Source organism: Phyllobates terribilis, unplaced genomic scaffold, assembly GCF_046119375.1.
Source record: "Phyllobates terribilis strain yellow unplaced genomic scaffold, ASM4611937v1 Scaffold_8__6_contigs__length_399053987, whole genome shotgun sequence".
NCBI classification, from domain to species: Eukaryota; Metazoa; Chordata; class Amphibia; order Anura; family Dendrobatidae; genus Phyllobates; species Phyllobates terribilis.
This window is the reverse complement of record NW_027362768.1, coordinates 155157817-155173943: the sequence shown is the minus strand read 5'-3', so window position 1 is coordinate 155173943 and position 16127 is coordinate 155157817. Positions and strand designations below refer to the sequence as shown.

Genomic DNA, 16127 nt, shown 5'->3' with positions numbered 1-16127 from the left:
AAGGTGGGCACCATCTTAGATCAGGGTCAGTCAGTCAGTCAGTCAGTCAGACAGTCTGTCTGAGAGCCTGAGAAGCAGAGCAGAGGAGAAGGAAGAGAGACCCAGAGGCGCAGGACGAGAGGGGACCCCAAGATCCCAGAATAAGGACAAAAGGGTGAAGGGTCGACAAAAGGGTACCGGATCCCAAGCTGGCGGAGGCTACAGCACACCTTAGCCAGGAACCGGAGGTCGTGGGCAGGATCTGCCACGACCCTCACCAAATCCACTAGAAAGGCATACCAAGCATAGGGTCAGGGAGCCCAGAGGAGGCTTGACCACCAAGAGACCCGAGGGAGCCGGCCAAAAGTGGATCCCTGGTGGGAACGGCCAGAGGAAGGGAGAGTCAGAAAGGAGCTCAGGACCATGCTCCGGAATTGCCCGGGAGTTGACCGAGTCCCGCACCTGGTGGACGCAGCACGGCTTGGGTGGTCACTGCTGTACACAGTGACCCGAGCAACACCAGTAAGTAAAACCCTGGAACTGCATTTTATGCCTCTGAGTCTCCTTGCTGCACCTTCACAACCACCATCCTCCACGTCTGACCCCCTGAGGCTATACCCCTCCCGTTGGGGGTTATACTACCACAGCTGCACACACACCACCAGCCTCAGTGGACCATCCTGCAGCGGCGGCCTTTTGACCGCAAATCAACGGGTGGCGTAGTCGACACAGAAACAACAACTACCAGGACTGCCGCACACTGAGTTTGACACCCTGGGCACGGACCGGGTCACAGCCACTCGGAGACTACAACCCCCATCTAATCCGGCTCCGGGTATCCCTAACAACATGGCCCAGGGGGCGCGTCAAATACAGGTGGCGTATGCCGCTCCGTCCGTATCCCCCTGGGATCCTTTTGCCTGTGGAGCTTGTCTCCTCCGCTCCCCTCCAGGCCTTCTTAGGTAAGGACCTTGACCGGGTAGAGGCAGTGGTTAACTCTGACCCGCTCCTTGTCTCAAGGCCAGATGGCAATGGGATTTTCTTTTTCCGTTGCTGCGGGCACGCAATCCTGCCGACTACGCCAAGTTGTGACGCTCTCAGCCCTCCCTGGGAAATGGGTTACTCGGAGCTGGGTCAGTGTAGGTGTCTCGGGGTTGCAGTCGTGGCTCGGACCCGGTCCGTGCCCAGGGCGGTCACATAAAAGATTTAATGGGCTTTCAGTGTTGAGTGGTATTTTCCGACTACGCCACCTACGGTTTCCGGTGATGGACACCAGCGCTGCTTCAGTCCTCTGAGGCCTGTGTTACAGGCAGCTTAGATGGGACGGCTCCCCGCAGGCGGAGTAGGCCTCAGGGCAGTGTGAGGAAGGATTGTGGGTGCAGTGCCGCGCAGGATATAACAGGCTGAAGCGGGGTGTGAAGTCATCCAGGGTTTTTACTCACATTCAGATGAACTTTAGCCGCAAAGCTTCCCTCTGCTTCTCACGGCGTACTGCGGCCACCAGGAAGGGGGATCCAGCACTTTCCAGGTAGATCAGGAGCACCTGTCGAGACCCCTCTGGTGTGTGTTCCTCTCCTTGGTGAGTTCTCCCACTAAGTCTTCACTTGACTGTTTGCGTGGTTAGAACAAGGTGTAAGGCCAGGTCCCTCTGGATGAACGCAGGTAGAGAGATACAGGTGGCGTACGCCGCTCCCTCCGTATCCCCTCTGGGATCCACTAAGCCTCCGGGCTTTTCTGACTGAGACGTGACGTAACAAAGTCAGATATCGGGGGCCGGTCACCCCTCTTGCAGCAGGAGTCCCTCTGACTAGGCCAGAGTAAGAAATACAGGTGGCGTATGCCACTCCATCCGTATCCCCCTGGGATCATTTTGCCTGTGGAGCCTATCTCCTCTGCTCCCCTCCAGGCCTTCTTAGGTAGGGACCTTGACCGGGTAGAGACAGTGGTTAACTCTAACCCGCTCCTCGTCTCACGAGAGGATCGTGTATCTTCTGTCAGCTGCAGACTCTAGCAGAGGACCACAATGAAAGACGAAGATCACAATCAAAGACCTTGAACTTAAGATGGCTGTAGGTTAAATATGAATTAGTAAGTGTTTCCTAAAAGTGTGTCCTCCAGACCCACCTACTAAATGGTTCCCCCTATCTTTGGTCCGTCCCCCCCATCTCCTCTATCACGGGCCGGGGCAGCACCCTGGTGCATTTAGGCCCCCTACAGAACAGGAGTGGTGTAGTGTTGAGTGGTGAAGTAGGGTCCTGAGAAATGCTCCATCCTTACCTGGAAGAGGAGATACCACACCTCTACTGAGGTGCAGTACCCCTGTGGCGACTGAACCCTCAGGGGCGCCACATATGTATATATGTAATATACCACAGCTGTAGAGAAAGACATGGACCGCATATCCAAAAATCATACACTGATCGAATGCAAAAATGTACAAAACGGAACATGAGGTTCTTAGTTTAACAGACTGTATGAAGCCCACTGCCACGTCACGGCGATCCTCAGTGGGTCCCAACTTTTTCCTACCCTTAAAGGTGAGGCACCGTGCGCCATCCACTGCTGCTGTGACGGTGCGTCAACAGGGAGGTCAACCCGGTGTCTCACAGCACCTATACTGCAAGTCTGAGTCCCCATGTCTGCAGGCCACACCGCCCCACATTATCAGCACCACCACATTTACAGTTTTGTACATTTTTTGGTCTGTCCCTTTTTTTCCAGACTTGCACTCCTCCCATTTGGCACAGGCGTTTTTAATTAGCAGGAGCCTGCAAGACGGGTTATGCCTATTTTTGCTCTAAGTTCAGTCTGAGAACATGTGGAAGGTGATTTTTTTACTCCTTTCATTTGGTGTTGGTGCTGTGTGACGGCTATTGTTGCTGTTGTGCATGTGGGGTGGGGTGGACTGGAGTCATGTGGACTCAATCCTGCAGCAGGAAAAAGTTAGGGTCCCTCTGTAGCACCCTGAGGATTCGGCTGCTACAGGGGTATTGCACCTCAACCCAGAGGTGTGATATCCCACTCCCGGGTAAGGATGGAGTGTGGATCTGAGCTCGGTAGGCTGCATGCACTACACACATCCCATTTCCGAGGAGCAGACCGACGGTACTCCCACTTAGAAATGTGCAGGTACAACCGAGTCTGTTCCTGGCTGGAGTGGGAGGGGGGTGGAACATCCCAAGTAGTGTAGGGGCAGATAGGGGGAGCAGCCTGGGTAAAGATAGGAGCTCATTGGGTGCTGGTCACCTGAGCTCACACATAGAGGGTGTATATAAGGTGGGCACCAACTAAGAACAGGGTCAGTTGCAGAGAGAAAGTCAGCGAGCGGAGGAGAAGAGAGACCCAGAGTGAGAGAGGAGAAAGAGAGACCCAGAGGGGGAAACAGAAGAAAAGGACTCCAAGAACCCAACTTAAATCCCCGGGTGAAGAGTTGGCACAGGGTACCGGAACCCAAGCTGGTGGGGGCAAAACACACCCCAGCCAGAGACCGGAGGCCGTGGGCAGCGTTTGCCACGGCCACCCACCACATCCACCACGAAGGCACACCACGTGGAGGGTCAGGGAACCCAAGGCCAAGGGTCTCCCAACAGAAGGCCCGAGGGAGCTGGACCTGGGTGGATCTCTAGTGGGGACGGCCAGAGGAAAGGACAGAAGGAGAGCTCAGGGTCACGCTCCGGACTTATTTGGGGGTTGGCTGGATCCAGAACCTGGTGGACGCAGCACGGCTCGGGAGGTCACTCGAAGCTGGAGTGACCGGAACATCAGCAGTGAGTAAACATCCTAAACTGCATAACCCGACTCTGTCTCTGATTGCCGTCTACACTGCATCACCACAACCCCCATCCTCTGCACCTGATCCCCCTGAGGCTATACCCCACCCGTTGGGGGTTATATCATCACAAGCTGCACCTGCACCATCAGCCTCAGCGGACCCTGCTGCAGCGGCGGCCATAGTGACCGCAACACAACGGGTGGCGTAGTCGACATTAAGAACTTAGTAACATCTGTAGGACTGCCACATACAACTCAGTTTGACACCCTGGGCACGGACCGGGTCACAGCCACTCGGAAGACTACAACCCCCATCTGATCCGGCTCCGGATATTCCCCCTAAAAGAATATGGCCCAGGGGGCGCGTCAACTTTGGCGCTAGTCGGCAGGATTACGTGCCCGCAACACCCGGGTACTGCGTGCCTGAAGAAAAGAACGAGTTTACCTCAAAAAGAAGTCTCCTGCCGGTTCCGGAGGGTCCCCGCCATCGGACCCCATCACCAGTCGATTCCAGCCGGTTGTCCGCCATTAACAGCGTTTTCCCGCCATCTGCAGAGTTTCCCGCCACTGGGAAGCGATTCCCGCCATTTCCAAAGGTTTCCCGCCTTGGAAGAGCGGACGCCATTATGGGCGTGCCAGAGGGTGGCGAGAGGCCACCTCCCATCGTGGGCCAGGACCGAAAATGGCGCCAAAAGTGGAAACCGCCCCCACCAACAGAGACTGTGATGCTAGAGGTGTCTGTCAGCGTGAAAGAACAGCCCCTGGAGCTGACAGTCACCAAGTGGCCCCGGGACCGCCCTCGAAGGGGGAGGAGAGGAAAAGAGAGAACAAAGATGGGTGCCGCCTGGAGCAGTCTGGAGCGAGCGCACCCGGAGGCAAGAAGCCTGGAGAGGAGTAGCAGAGAAGCTCACCCGGAGATGGCCAGAGAGCAGAGCAGCACCGGCCCGCTGGCCAGGAGCCTGCTGGAAGAAGAGCAGAGCAGCACCGACCCGTTGGTCAGGAGCTTGCTGGAAACCACGACCCCACTAGGCCTAGTGGAGGTCCTCGCACAGCTCCCCCGAGACCGGGAGTGTGCACAGACTGCCCTGGAGGGCCTCGCACGGAGGATGGCCCGGGTACAGCGAGAGACATTGGCGGAGTGGAGCCGAGAGATGGCCCAGCAAACCAAGACCCGGAGCACGCCAGCCAAGATGAGGAGACAGACCGCCTCTGAGGATGGCACGGGAGGACCCAAGGCCGGAGACGGCGCCGAGAAGGGAGCCGAACGCATGGAGGCAGGTAAAGGGGACGTCTATACCCCAAACCAGGACACCGCTTACCTGCCCCAGCTCCCCGTCGCAGAGCCCGAAAGTCCCCCTGCTGTGCCCGAAAACGCCATGTCACCGACGCAGACTAGGCCCCAACCGGAAGCCGCCGCCGCGACCCCTGTGACGCCATGCGCACCGACCCCGAGCGTGGCAAAACAGGAAGTAACACCAGCCTGGTCGCAGGGCCTAGAATTCCCGGGCGTCGCATCACCAACAGCGCCCCCTACCTCCGCGGAGCCTCCGGCCTGGCCGCAAGGCCAGGTAGCCCAGGGCGCCGCCGTCCTGACGGTGCCCTTCACCTTCCAGGTGCCCCAGGCCTGGCCGCAAGGCCTGGGCAACCCGGGCGCCACCACCACCGCGCCCGCACCCGTAAAACCAAGGGTGCCGCATCTGGGAGAGGACTTGTTTGCCCAGCACACGTGGCCGGACGGGCAGCCTTTCATCTGGCCCCAGAGATATTATGAACTGGAGCACCAGAGGAGAGTTGGGGCCATGTGTGCACCCCTGATTCCGGCTCCGAAGCCCGTGATAAGGATCTCGCCCCCGCTTGAAGAGACCCAATTTGAGTGGGACCCCACCGGAGAAGACCTAATGGGGTTCACTCAAGAAACCAGGGCAGCTGCAGCGGAGCGTGCTGAGTGCTGCCGACAGCAGCTCGAGGAGTATGCGAGGGAGCGGAGAGAGAGGCGGGTCCGGGAACAACAGGCCCAAATAAGGAGCGCCGAGCAGAAGAGCCGAACCAGGAGGGACCCCCGTGCAGCGCACAGTCCCCGCACCACCGGGACTGTAATTAAGTTCAACATGCAGCATGGGTGGGGCTTCATCAGAGACCACAACACCCCCGGCGACGTCTTTGTCACGCGCAGAGATGTGGAGTCCCATCTGCCGGAGGGGCACAGAGGTCGTGACCTTTATATCGGGGACGAGGTCACCTTTACCCGGCACAAGTGTGCCAAAGGACCTTACGCCCTCCATGTGCATCGCCTGACAGAGGAGGAGCTGCGATGTGAGGAGGAAGAGCAAGAGGATCCGGACGGGTCTGAAGCTGAGATCCCCAAAGAAGGAGCAGGAGGAAGACGTTGTTGAGTACAGCGGAGTAGGTGCTGTAAATAGTTACCCGATCGGGGTATAAAGAAACTGTTACTGCAAATATAGTCCCCGTTGGGACCAGCTGAGTGAACTGTTTACCCGTTTACCCTTAATCCCACAGGCTGAGGACTGTGAGCAGCCATTCCCTTTCCCTCCTTAACTGGCCGAGGACTGAGAGCGGCCATATCCTTGTATATAGTTGCGCGTCCTAAAGCGCCCCCTACCGGTTTTATAGGAAAACCATTTTTCTAGAAAGACTGTCGCACTTTGCCCGGTCAACAGTTGCACAGTGACCGGAGGAGAAACAAGAGACGACGAGAATGTTTTATCTGAAAAGTTTTATATATATATAATGTTTTATATGTTTTATATGTTTATGGAAAAAAAAATTTTGTATGTTTTTGGTGTTATGTCTTACAGCCCGAGGACGTGCTGTGATTTACCAGGGGGGAATGTAGCACCCTGAGGATTCGGCTGCTACAGGGGTATTGCACCTCAACCCAGAGGTGTGATATCCCACTCCCGGGTAAGGATGGAGTGTGGATCTGAGCTCGGTAGGCTGCATGCACTACACACATCCCATTTCCGAGGAGCAGACCGACGGTACTCCCACTTAGAAATGTGCAGGTACAACCGAGTCTGTTCCTGGCTGGAGTGGGAGGGGGGTGGAACATCCCAAGTAGTGTAGGGGCAGATAGGGGGAGCAGCCTGGGTAAAGATAGGAGCTCATTGGGTGCTGGTCACCTGAGCTCACACATAGAGGGTGTATATAAGGTGGGCACCAACTAAGAACAGGGTCAGTTGCAGAGAGAAAGTCAGCGAGCGGAGGAGAAGAGAGACCCAGAGTGAGAGAGGAGAAAGAGAGACCCAGAGGGGGAAACAGAAGAAAAGGACTCCAAGAACCCAACTTAAATCCCCGGGTGAAGAGTCGGCACAGGGTACCGGAACCCAAGCTGGTGGGGGCAAAACACACCCCAGCCAGAGACCGGAGGCCGTGGGCAGCGTTTGCCACGGCCACCCACCACATCACCACGAAGGCACACCACGTGGAGGGTCAGGGAACCCAAGGCCAAGGGTCTCCCAACAGAAGGCCCGAGGGAGCTGGACCTGGGTGGATCTCTAGTGGGGACGGCCAGAGGAAAGGACAGAAGGAGAGCTCAGGGTCACGCTCCAGACTTATTTGGGGGTTGGCTGGATCCAGAACCTGGTGGACGCAGCACGGCTCGGGAGGTCACTCGAAGCTGGAGTGACCGGAACATCAGCAGTGAGTAAACATCCTAAACTGCATAACCCGACTCTGTCTCTGATTGCCGTCTACACTGCATCACCACAACCCCCATCCTCTGCACCTGATCCCCCTGAGGCTATACCCCACCCGTTGGGGGTTATATCATCACAAGCTGCACCTGCACCATCAGCCTCAGCGGACCCTGCTGCAGCGGCGGCCATAGTGACCGCAACACAACGGGTGGCGTAGTCGACATTAAGAACTTAGTAACATCTGTAGGACTGCCACATACAACTCAGTTTGACACCCTGGGCACGGACCGGGTCACAGCCACTCGGAAGACTACAACCCCCATCTGATCCGGCTCCGGATATTCCCCCTAAAAGAATATGGCCCAGGGGGCGCGTCACCTCTAAGACGTGGCATCGGGTTTCATACTGTGTGATCAGAATGTTAAACTTTGCCTCGCGGCTTTAGATCGGTGTGTCCATGTCTTTCTCTACAGTTATGTATATAGGGAGAGACCTGTTAATCATATGGATCGGGGCTGGGAGAAGCCGGTCTGGGATTACATTGGACTTTTCAGCCAATACGTACAGTCCCCAGCCGGCTTATCAGACTATTTTTACTTTGAAACGGCAGCATTTCAGAGTATAAGATGCCGTCGTGCAGCCGGTGTCTGACTCTTGCTGCTCCTGGTTCGTGCAGTGGGAATCTGATCACTCCTTTCCCTTAAAACTGATGTCCACCCTTGAACACTATCTTCGGCAATTTTTTTTAATAAGCTCTGAATCCTGTGCTGGTTAATTTCTTAGCATATTATTATAGTGGTCAGTGCATTGTTTTTCTAATAGGAAGCTCCGAAGCCCCCTGCAGAGAAATAGCTCTAATACATAATAACATTATGGCTGCCTTCCTTCTCACTTTGCACAATCCGGTTTCCCTCGTGCACTGATCCCTGGCATGTCTGTGTATGAGCCGGTGCACACACCTTCCCCAGGTAACACTCTCCTCCTCTATTCATTACACTTTTGATATGTGAGACTGTGGCTCCTCCTGTCATCCATATATATGTTCCTGGATGTATAGCACAGAGCCAAGTCCAGACATGGCTTCTCCCACGCTGCCGGGACTCTCCTGCCTGAGCCTCGCTGAGCTCCTGCACTGGGCAGCCTACCTGAGTGTCCTCTACCTGGTCTACAAGGTCTCCGATGTCTTCCTGACACAGAAGAAGCTGGAGAGAGCGTTCAGTGCTTTTCCAGGTCCTAAACGTCACTGGCTGTATGGCATCGCTCACAAGGTAAGAGGCGTTCTATTTCTTTCCAAAAAAGGCGATAAACCCTATTGTTCATTGACACAACTTTCTCATAGGGTTTGCATTTTAATTTTTCAGTCTCTGTTTCTTCTCATTAAGTGGAAATTTTCACAACAGATACAAAAATCATTTCTAATGTTCCCCTGACAGGTGCAGCCTTTAAGTTTTCGCTTCCTGAATGAATATGCTGGCCTATTTAAAGTGTGCCATGCTAATCATGGGTGCAGTTCTTACTAAACCTTGTGTTATAACTGTAATCAGACCTTAAGACCGGAGCATTTTCCATTTTTGCATTTTCGTTTTTTTGCTCCCTTTGTTCCCAGAGCCATAGCGTTTTTATTTTTTGGTCAATATGGCCATGTGAGGGCTTATTTTTTTGCGGGGTGAGTTGTACTTTTAAACGCCATTACTAGTTTTACCATATTGTGTACTGGAAAATGGGAAAAAAATTCCAAGTGCGGTGAAATTGCAAAAAAAATGCAGTACCATAGATGACTTTTTTTTTTACCACGTTCACTGAATGCTAAAACTGACCTGCCATTCCTATTCTCCAGGTCTTTACGAATTTGTAGATACCAAACATGTATAGGTTCTTTTTTATTTAAGTGGTGAAAAAAAAAATCCAAAGTTTGCTAAAAAAAATAAATAAATGGCGCCTTTTTCCTGAGACCCGTAGCGTCTCCTTTTTTCTGGATCTGGGGCCAGGTGAGGGCTTAGTTTTTGCGCACCGGGCTGACGTTTTTATTGATACCATTTTGGGGTAGATATGATGTTTTGATCGCCCGTTATTGCAGTGTTGCAGCGACCAAAAAAACGTAATTCTGGCATTTGGAATTGTTTTCTCTTTTCGCCGTTTACCGATCGGATGAATTCTTTTTTTTATATTGATGGATCGCGCGATTCTGAACGCGGCGATATCAAATGTGTATGTGGGATTTATTTTTTAGCATTTTATTTTGAATGGGGTGAAAGGGGGGTGATTTAAACTTTTATTTTTTTTTTTATATTTTTAAAAACATATTTTTTAAAACTTTTTGCTTGCTTCTATAGTCTCCATAGGAGACTAGAAGCAGCAACTGTCCGATCGCCTCTGCTACATACAGATGCTCAGCAGATCACCTGTATGTAGCAGAAATGCTCCTGTACTATGAGCGCCGACCACTAGGTGGCGCTCATAGCAATCTTTTCATGACAACCACTGGTGTCTGCTGCAGACCCCGGGTTGTCATGCCGACCCATCGGTGACCCGCGATCATGTGATGGGGTCACTGATTGGCGGGGTAAGTGACGCGCTTCCGGCGCAGCGCTGTTAAATGCCGCTGTCAGAGATTGACAGCGGCATTTAACTAGTTTACAGCCGCGGGTGGATCGCGATTCCACCCGCGGCTGTTGCGGGCACATGTCAGCTGTAATAATCAGCTGACATGTGCCCGGTTCAGTGCGGTCTCACTGCCGGAGCCCACGCAGAACCGGGTGTCATGTGTCATTAAGGGGTTAAAAGGCTGCTATTATTTTTATTATGCTTACTTACATCATTATCACAATCCCCATTGGGGCTCACAATCTAAATTCCCTATCTGCATGTCTTTGTAGTGTGGGAGGAAATCAGAGAACCCGGAGGAAACTCACTAAAGACAGGGAGAACATACAAACTCCTTGCAGATGTTGTCCTCGATGGGATTTGAACCCAAGACCCCAGCACTGCATTCCAACATTGCTAACCACTGAGAAAATGAATTATGGATGACAGCCAGCATTGGCCGACCCCCACATGTGAACACCTTTCTATTCTGTAGCCCACCTTTTATATGCCTGGCCATGGGCTTGGGCTTCCAGGACGGCCTGGATAGGATGATTTAAAAAATTGCTGGACTGGACGGTGGGCTAATTTAGGGGTCAGGGCCTTGCATTTCAAATATCCTTTGTCTCTAGCTACTCCCTCCATACAGTAATTAGGAAATATTAAGCTTGGTTATAATGACTATCTGTTTACCTTTGAAGCTCAGACTGACCAGGGTGGGGTGTTGGGATTGACACCTATGTACTCATCCCAAGTAGACCCCTTTGTTTTGAGCTCTTGCAAAACTGGTAAATCCAGTTTGTCTTTTTGGTGTAGGAGCAATTTGCTGATCACAGATTCAACGCCAAGCAAGTACATTTCCCTTACCTCAGTGATGATAGGGGAAGTCCAGAAGGTGCCTGTATTCCCCTGGTGCCTGATAGTGACCATAGCGGGGACGGTGTGCGTTACAGATGCCGGAAATCCGGATGACTCCAAGGAAAAGATGGAGGTAGGCCTCACATCCAGTGTGCCATTGGGTGTTGGAGAAGGACCCAGTCACTTGCGTCAGTAGATGGACCAGGTGGAGTGATAGTTGAAAAGTGACACTGTGGCGCCCTGCTACGCACTGGTGCCACAGAACCCAGAGGGGTGCATGGATGGACTTCTCCACAAGAGGCCCTCACACATTCACACACCTCCACCCTACCATCTCAGACCAGCAGAGGGAGCCCATTAGAGATATATATAAGGAGGGTGAAGGCAGGCAGCTCAGTGAAGTCAGTGTTCAGAGACAGAGAGGAACACAGCTCAGAGTTGAGCAGAGAGCGTGCTGACCCTCAGAGAGCAGTGAAGAGGCAGCGAGCTGGCTGCAGCATGTGTGAAAGCCTAGTGAGGGCCTTGAGTGGGCCAAAGGCAGAGAGGAGAAGGAAGAAGTGGTGATGGGGCAGAGGAGCATGCCAGGCTCACCCCGATATATATACCGGACACCGGGTCCGTGCCTACAGGGACTCCTTATACCCAGTAGGAACCACTGGAACCCCTGGAGGACTACAGGTCCCAGGTTCACCAAACGCTGACTACAGTACCAGGGCCAGGAGTCACGAAGGTCCCAGCATCCAGGGAGAGTGATCTCCAAAGAGAAGGCCCTACCACCAGGTCAGCAGGTGCTAAGAGAGACAGTAACCAAGCTAGGCCTAGCTCCAGGAAGGTCAGAAGCTTAGAGAAGAAAGCAACGGATCAGGAGGCCCTATATCCGCTCACTGGGGAGAGTCCAAAAGTGCGCCCTTTACCTGGAGTACCCTGGACCGTGCCTGCAGCATCACCAGTAAAGGTACTGAAGCTTACCAACGTGTGAGTGTCCGTCTTTCCTTCGGGACCGTCCTGCCGTCTCTCCCCTGCACCACCATCCATTACACCCCCACGCTGCCCTGGAGCAAGCTCTACCTGTGGAGAGCCACAACATCCCTGCTGCCGTAGCACCAGCTCCAGAGGACTGCTCCACAGCGGTGGCTCCCTCTAGCGGCAATCCACAGGTGGCGTCACGAACTGTCCAAATTTCCCATATCTATCCCCCCTTTTACTGACCGCCCTGGGTCACGGACCGGGCCAGCCACCGTGATATCCCCCGGCAACCAGAGGCCCGGCTGCCGAGTACCCCATAGCCCTGGGGGCGCGTCAACACCATGGAGGGCCTGATTGCCCGCCTAGCTGGTAAAACATTGGTGCCGCTGGAGGAGCTACCATCAAGCCTGGTTTGAAGCCCACAGAAAGGTGAAGCAGCTAGTGGCTTTACAGGCAAAAATATTGGTAGATTCTCCACCACTATCCACACCTGCCTCCAAACGTACAAAGGCAAGGATCACAGCAATTACTCTGTGGATCACAGCAGTAGTGGAGGAAAAGAAGAAGAGACAGAAGTGGGTGAAGGCCTGGATTGATGTACCTGAAGGCAATCAGTTTGTTCAGTAAATGATGCGAGGGATGGTCCTGTCCTTCAATAAAGAGCGAGGGTACGAATTCCTTGAGGAAGCATATACTTGGCATTTCATCTACTTTAAACATCGCCCGTCAAAATGGACTATTTAAGATCTTCAATGCACAGCTTACAACCTGGGGAGTGGGTGAGGTTCCTGAAGGAGGAGGGGCCTAGGGGTTGTTTGCGGTGGCCGTCTCCCGAGTGAGAATGGAGCCTGACAGACAGTAAAAGCTTCAGGAGGTAAAGCCTCATATAGAGGTAGGGGAGGCTCCCACTATTGGGGTCCTAGTGTCCCCGTGCCCAGGGGTACATTCGGAAGAGGCCCTTGAAGAGGGTAAATCAAGCTTCCATAGCCCAGTTGAGGAGCTGGGAGCAGCAAGTGGGGTGCCCCCAAGACTGCTGATACCGGTGGCTAACCCAGCTGCCTTATACATAGCCCAAGGTGCTCATTCTGCCATGTACGTGAGGGAGGAGGGGCTGAGAAAACATGGGCCTAAGAAAGGCCTGAAGGAAGGCGCCCAATATGAGCCAGAAGCTGGAGGAGCTAATGTTGTGCTCGTTCCACCCCAATGCCAGGAGTAGTTCTAGACTCCTAATTAGTACGAATCCAGCGGAGCTATGGTCCACGAATCCGGAATGGACAGTTTCTACTCTGACAGTCGAGGACAGCAAGGTGTTTAAATTTTTTGTTGTGCCTGTTGCGCATTTTTCTTCTGGATTAAAAGGTGCTAAAGCAGCTGGAGGGTCATACATCCTCAGTTATGGACTGAGCCATAGCCAGGACTAATGCTGCACTTTATGGACTGAGCCCCTGTCTTAAGGACTTTTGATGGACTAATGGACTATGCCTTTGTCCTACAAACTGCCATTAAGCGAATGGACTGTGATGTTATTTTTGTTCCAGGGCCAGAAAGTGCCATATAAATCTGATGGACTGGTCCCGGATTAAAGGACTTGGTTTGCTGTGGTTCTGGGATATTAACTGAAAAGGACCAGGTTGACTCTGCTTTACAAGGAGGAGATGATCCAGAGAGTCAAGTTTTAAATTGTATTACACTGATGAGCAAAAGGGTAACAATGTTTTAACTTTTGACTTTCAGGCTTCATATCTCACCATCCACTACAGGTTTGAACATGAGACTACCATCATTTTATAGACAATCATCTTGGCTATCTCATATATAATTTTGAATTGCAGCTACTTAGCATCGGATTAATCCTTCAGATTTGTGTCATGTCACTGCATTGTTACTGTTTTGCTCCTAAGAATCTAAATTTTAATTTTTATTATTTTGTTACAATTTTTGTTTAGATTTTTGTAAATCTATCTTTGCCTTTCAACAATGCCTGAATCCTTCTGGGCATGCTCTCGATCAGATTCAAGCATGTCTCAACCGAAATCCGATCCCAGGTCTCTTCTACACGTTTCCAAAGTTGGTGCATACTGGTCGACTCACTTGGGTACAGCTTTTTCTTCAACATTACCAACAATTGTTCGATTGGGTTGAGGTCTGGGGACTGTGGGAGCTAATCCAGCATTTTTTCCACCACCAAAAGCAGCATAGTAACAATGCAGTGATTCTTTTAATGGTCAGTGGACTTCTATGGTTTTGAGCATTTTGGAGCTGACTCTTCTTGTGCTTTTGGGTCAGTACTAACGAAATAATAAAAATTTAAATTTTGATTTTTAGGAGCAAAACAGTAACAATGCAGTGACATTACAAGAATTTCCATAACTAATCATATGCTAAATAGTTGCAAGTCAAATTTATGTATGAGATAGCAAAGATGATTTTCTATAAAATGATGGTAGTCTCACATTCCAAGCAGTAGTGCTTGGAGAGATATGGAGCCTGAAAGTCAAAAGTTAAAAAAATTGTTACTCTTTTGCTCGTCAGTGTATATGGCTTGTGCTGGTGGAGTCGTTTTGGTGTTTTGCAGATTCCGCATGGGCATTGTTAAAAAAGGGGGAAATGTAAGGGTGTGGAGTAGTGATGAGCGAGCATGCTCGGTGCTCGTCCGAGCATCTCACTGCTCGAGATGCTCGGCGCTCGCCGAGTATTTCCGGGTTGCTCGGGCGGGAACTTGGGTTCCCTCCCTGCATGTTTGGCGCTCTTTAGAGAGCCAATGAACATGCAGGGATTGCCTGCCATGCACTATAATGCCGTAGCCATGTTAGTTGTGGGCATTACAGTGATTGGCTGGCCGTACAGCGTCATCAGGTCTATATCAGACCTGGCGCTGCCATGCTCGTCACAGTCACTCCAGATCAGACAGTGCAGGGAAAGGTGATGCTGCTGTGTCAGGGAGAGATTTGATCGTGTATTAGGTAGTGTAGGGAGAAAAACTATACATTACACATATCCATCTTAACAAACAGTCCTTCTGAGGATTAAGCCATCTGCAGAGATATCAGGCAGGCAGGGTATATAGCAGACTGCAGTGCATATAGCACAAGAGGCTACATTCCAATTCTGCCTTCTGCTGCTGTTAGATATTTCTATACAAAGGCCCAGGTCTCAGGAGCCAGGAATACTTTTCTTTGGATCTTAATCCTTATTATTTGCTTAAAAAGCAATCCAGAGAACACCATTTTTTCTGCGCCATTTGCTTATTGGCACTGCAGTATACAGCCAGGTCATTTCCATATTAGAGCGTTAGAAATCCAGCTATTTAAAACTGTGTTTTCTCCGTCAAACGGATCACATATACGTTGTCAGAAAATACTGCCATTTCTGGCCTCCATTAAGAGTTTCCTTTAGTGTGTCATTGAAGCAATTCACCGCAGTTTGCTGTTCAAACTACTTACCTAGGCCAGGTATTTAAAACTCTGTTTTCTCTATCACATGGATCACATATAAGTTCGCTCCAAACTCAGTCATTTGTAGTGAGCGTGGAAGATACTGTCCTCCATTTAAAATTGGGAAGGCACGTGGCAATGGACGGGAAACTGGACGTGATTGTAATGGTGCATGCAGAGGCCGAGGACAAGGCCATGGGCAAGCCGAAATTGTGCCACAACAAACACCCACATCTTCTCGCCTGACCTTCCTGTCCCAATTTCTAGGGGACTGCAGCACACCACTATTGAACCCAGAGCAGTGTCAAAAGGTTGTTAGTTGGATAGCGGATAATGCTCCCAGTCACTTAGCCACCACCACCACCACCCTGTCTTCCACAAGGTCAAGTCTCAGTAGCCGTGAGTCTGGACCGGATATTCCTCACCCTGATCCTTCTTCCTCCCACCATGCCGAGTACCCAGAGACAACTGATCCCACATTTGGACACTCTGAAGAGCTGTTCACTTTTCCATTTATAGATTCTGACCTCTGGCCCGGTCGACTTGAAGTGGGGCAAGAGGAGATCGCGTGTAGCGATGCCCAAATATTTGAGAAGTCACGGTCACATGAAGGCGACGGTGGGAAAGTGTCACAAGAGGTGGACGATGATGAGACACAATTGCCAGAAAGTCAGAAGGAGGACCAGGGTGCGGAAGTGGAAGACGAGGTGGTGGATGATATAGTAACTGACTCAACCTGGCAGGAGGACATGCAGAGCGAGGACAGCAGCACACAGAGGGAGGGAGGCAGAGAACCCCAACAGGCAGGAAGAAGCAGTGTGGTGGCCGCAGACAGAAGGCAGGGAACCATTCCCCGTAACACCTACACGAAGGAAGTTGC

General features: G+C 51.9%; 1 protein-coding gene across 2 annotated transcripts in view; it reads left to right on the top strand.

The window, feature by feature from the left end:
- The first annotated feature begins 8371 nt into the window (after positions 1-8371).
- Positions 8372-16127, top strand: part of LOC141156944 (cytochrome P450 4B1-like) — a 52287-nt gene continuing 44531 nt past the window's right edge. Inside the window, exon 1 of one of the 2 annotated variants that reach the window (XM_073643531.1) lies at positions 8372-8674. In XM_073643531.1, coding sequence (XP_073499632.1) covers positions 8456-8674 — 219 coding nt within the window. In that variant the 5' untranslated portion in view covers positions 8372-8455. The remainder of the gene's footprint in view (positions 8675-16127) is intronic. The other variant, XM_073643530.1, reaches the window with a different exon arrangement.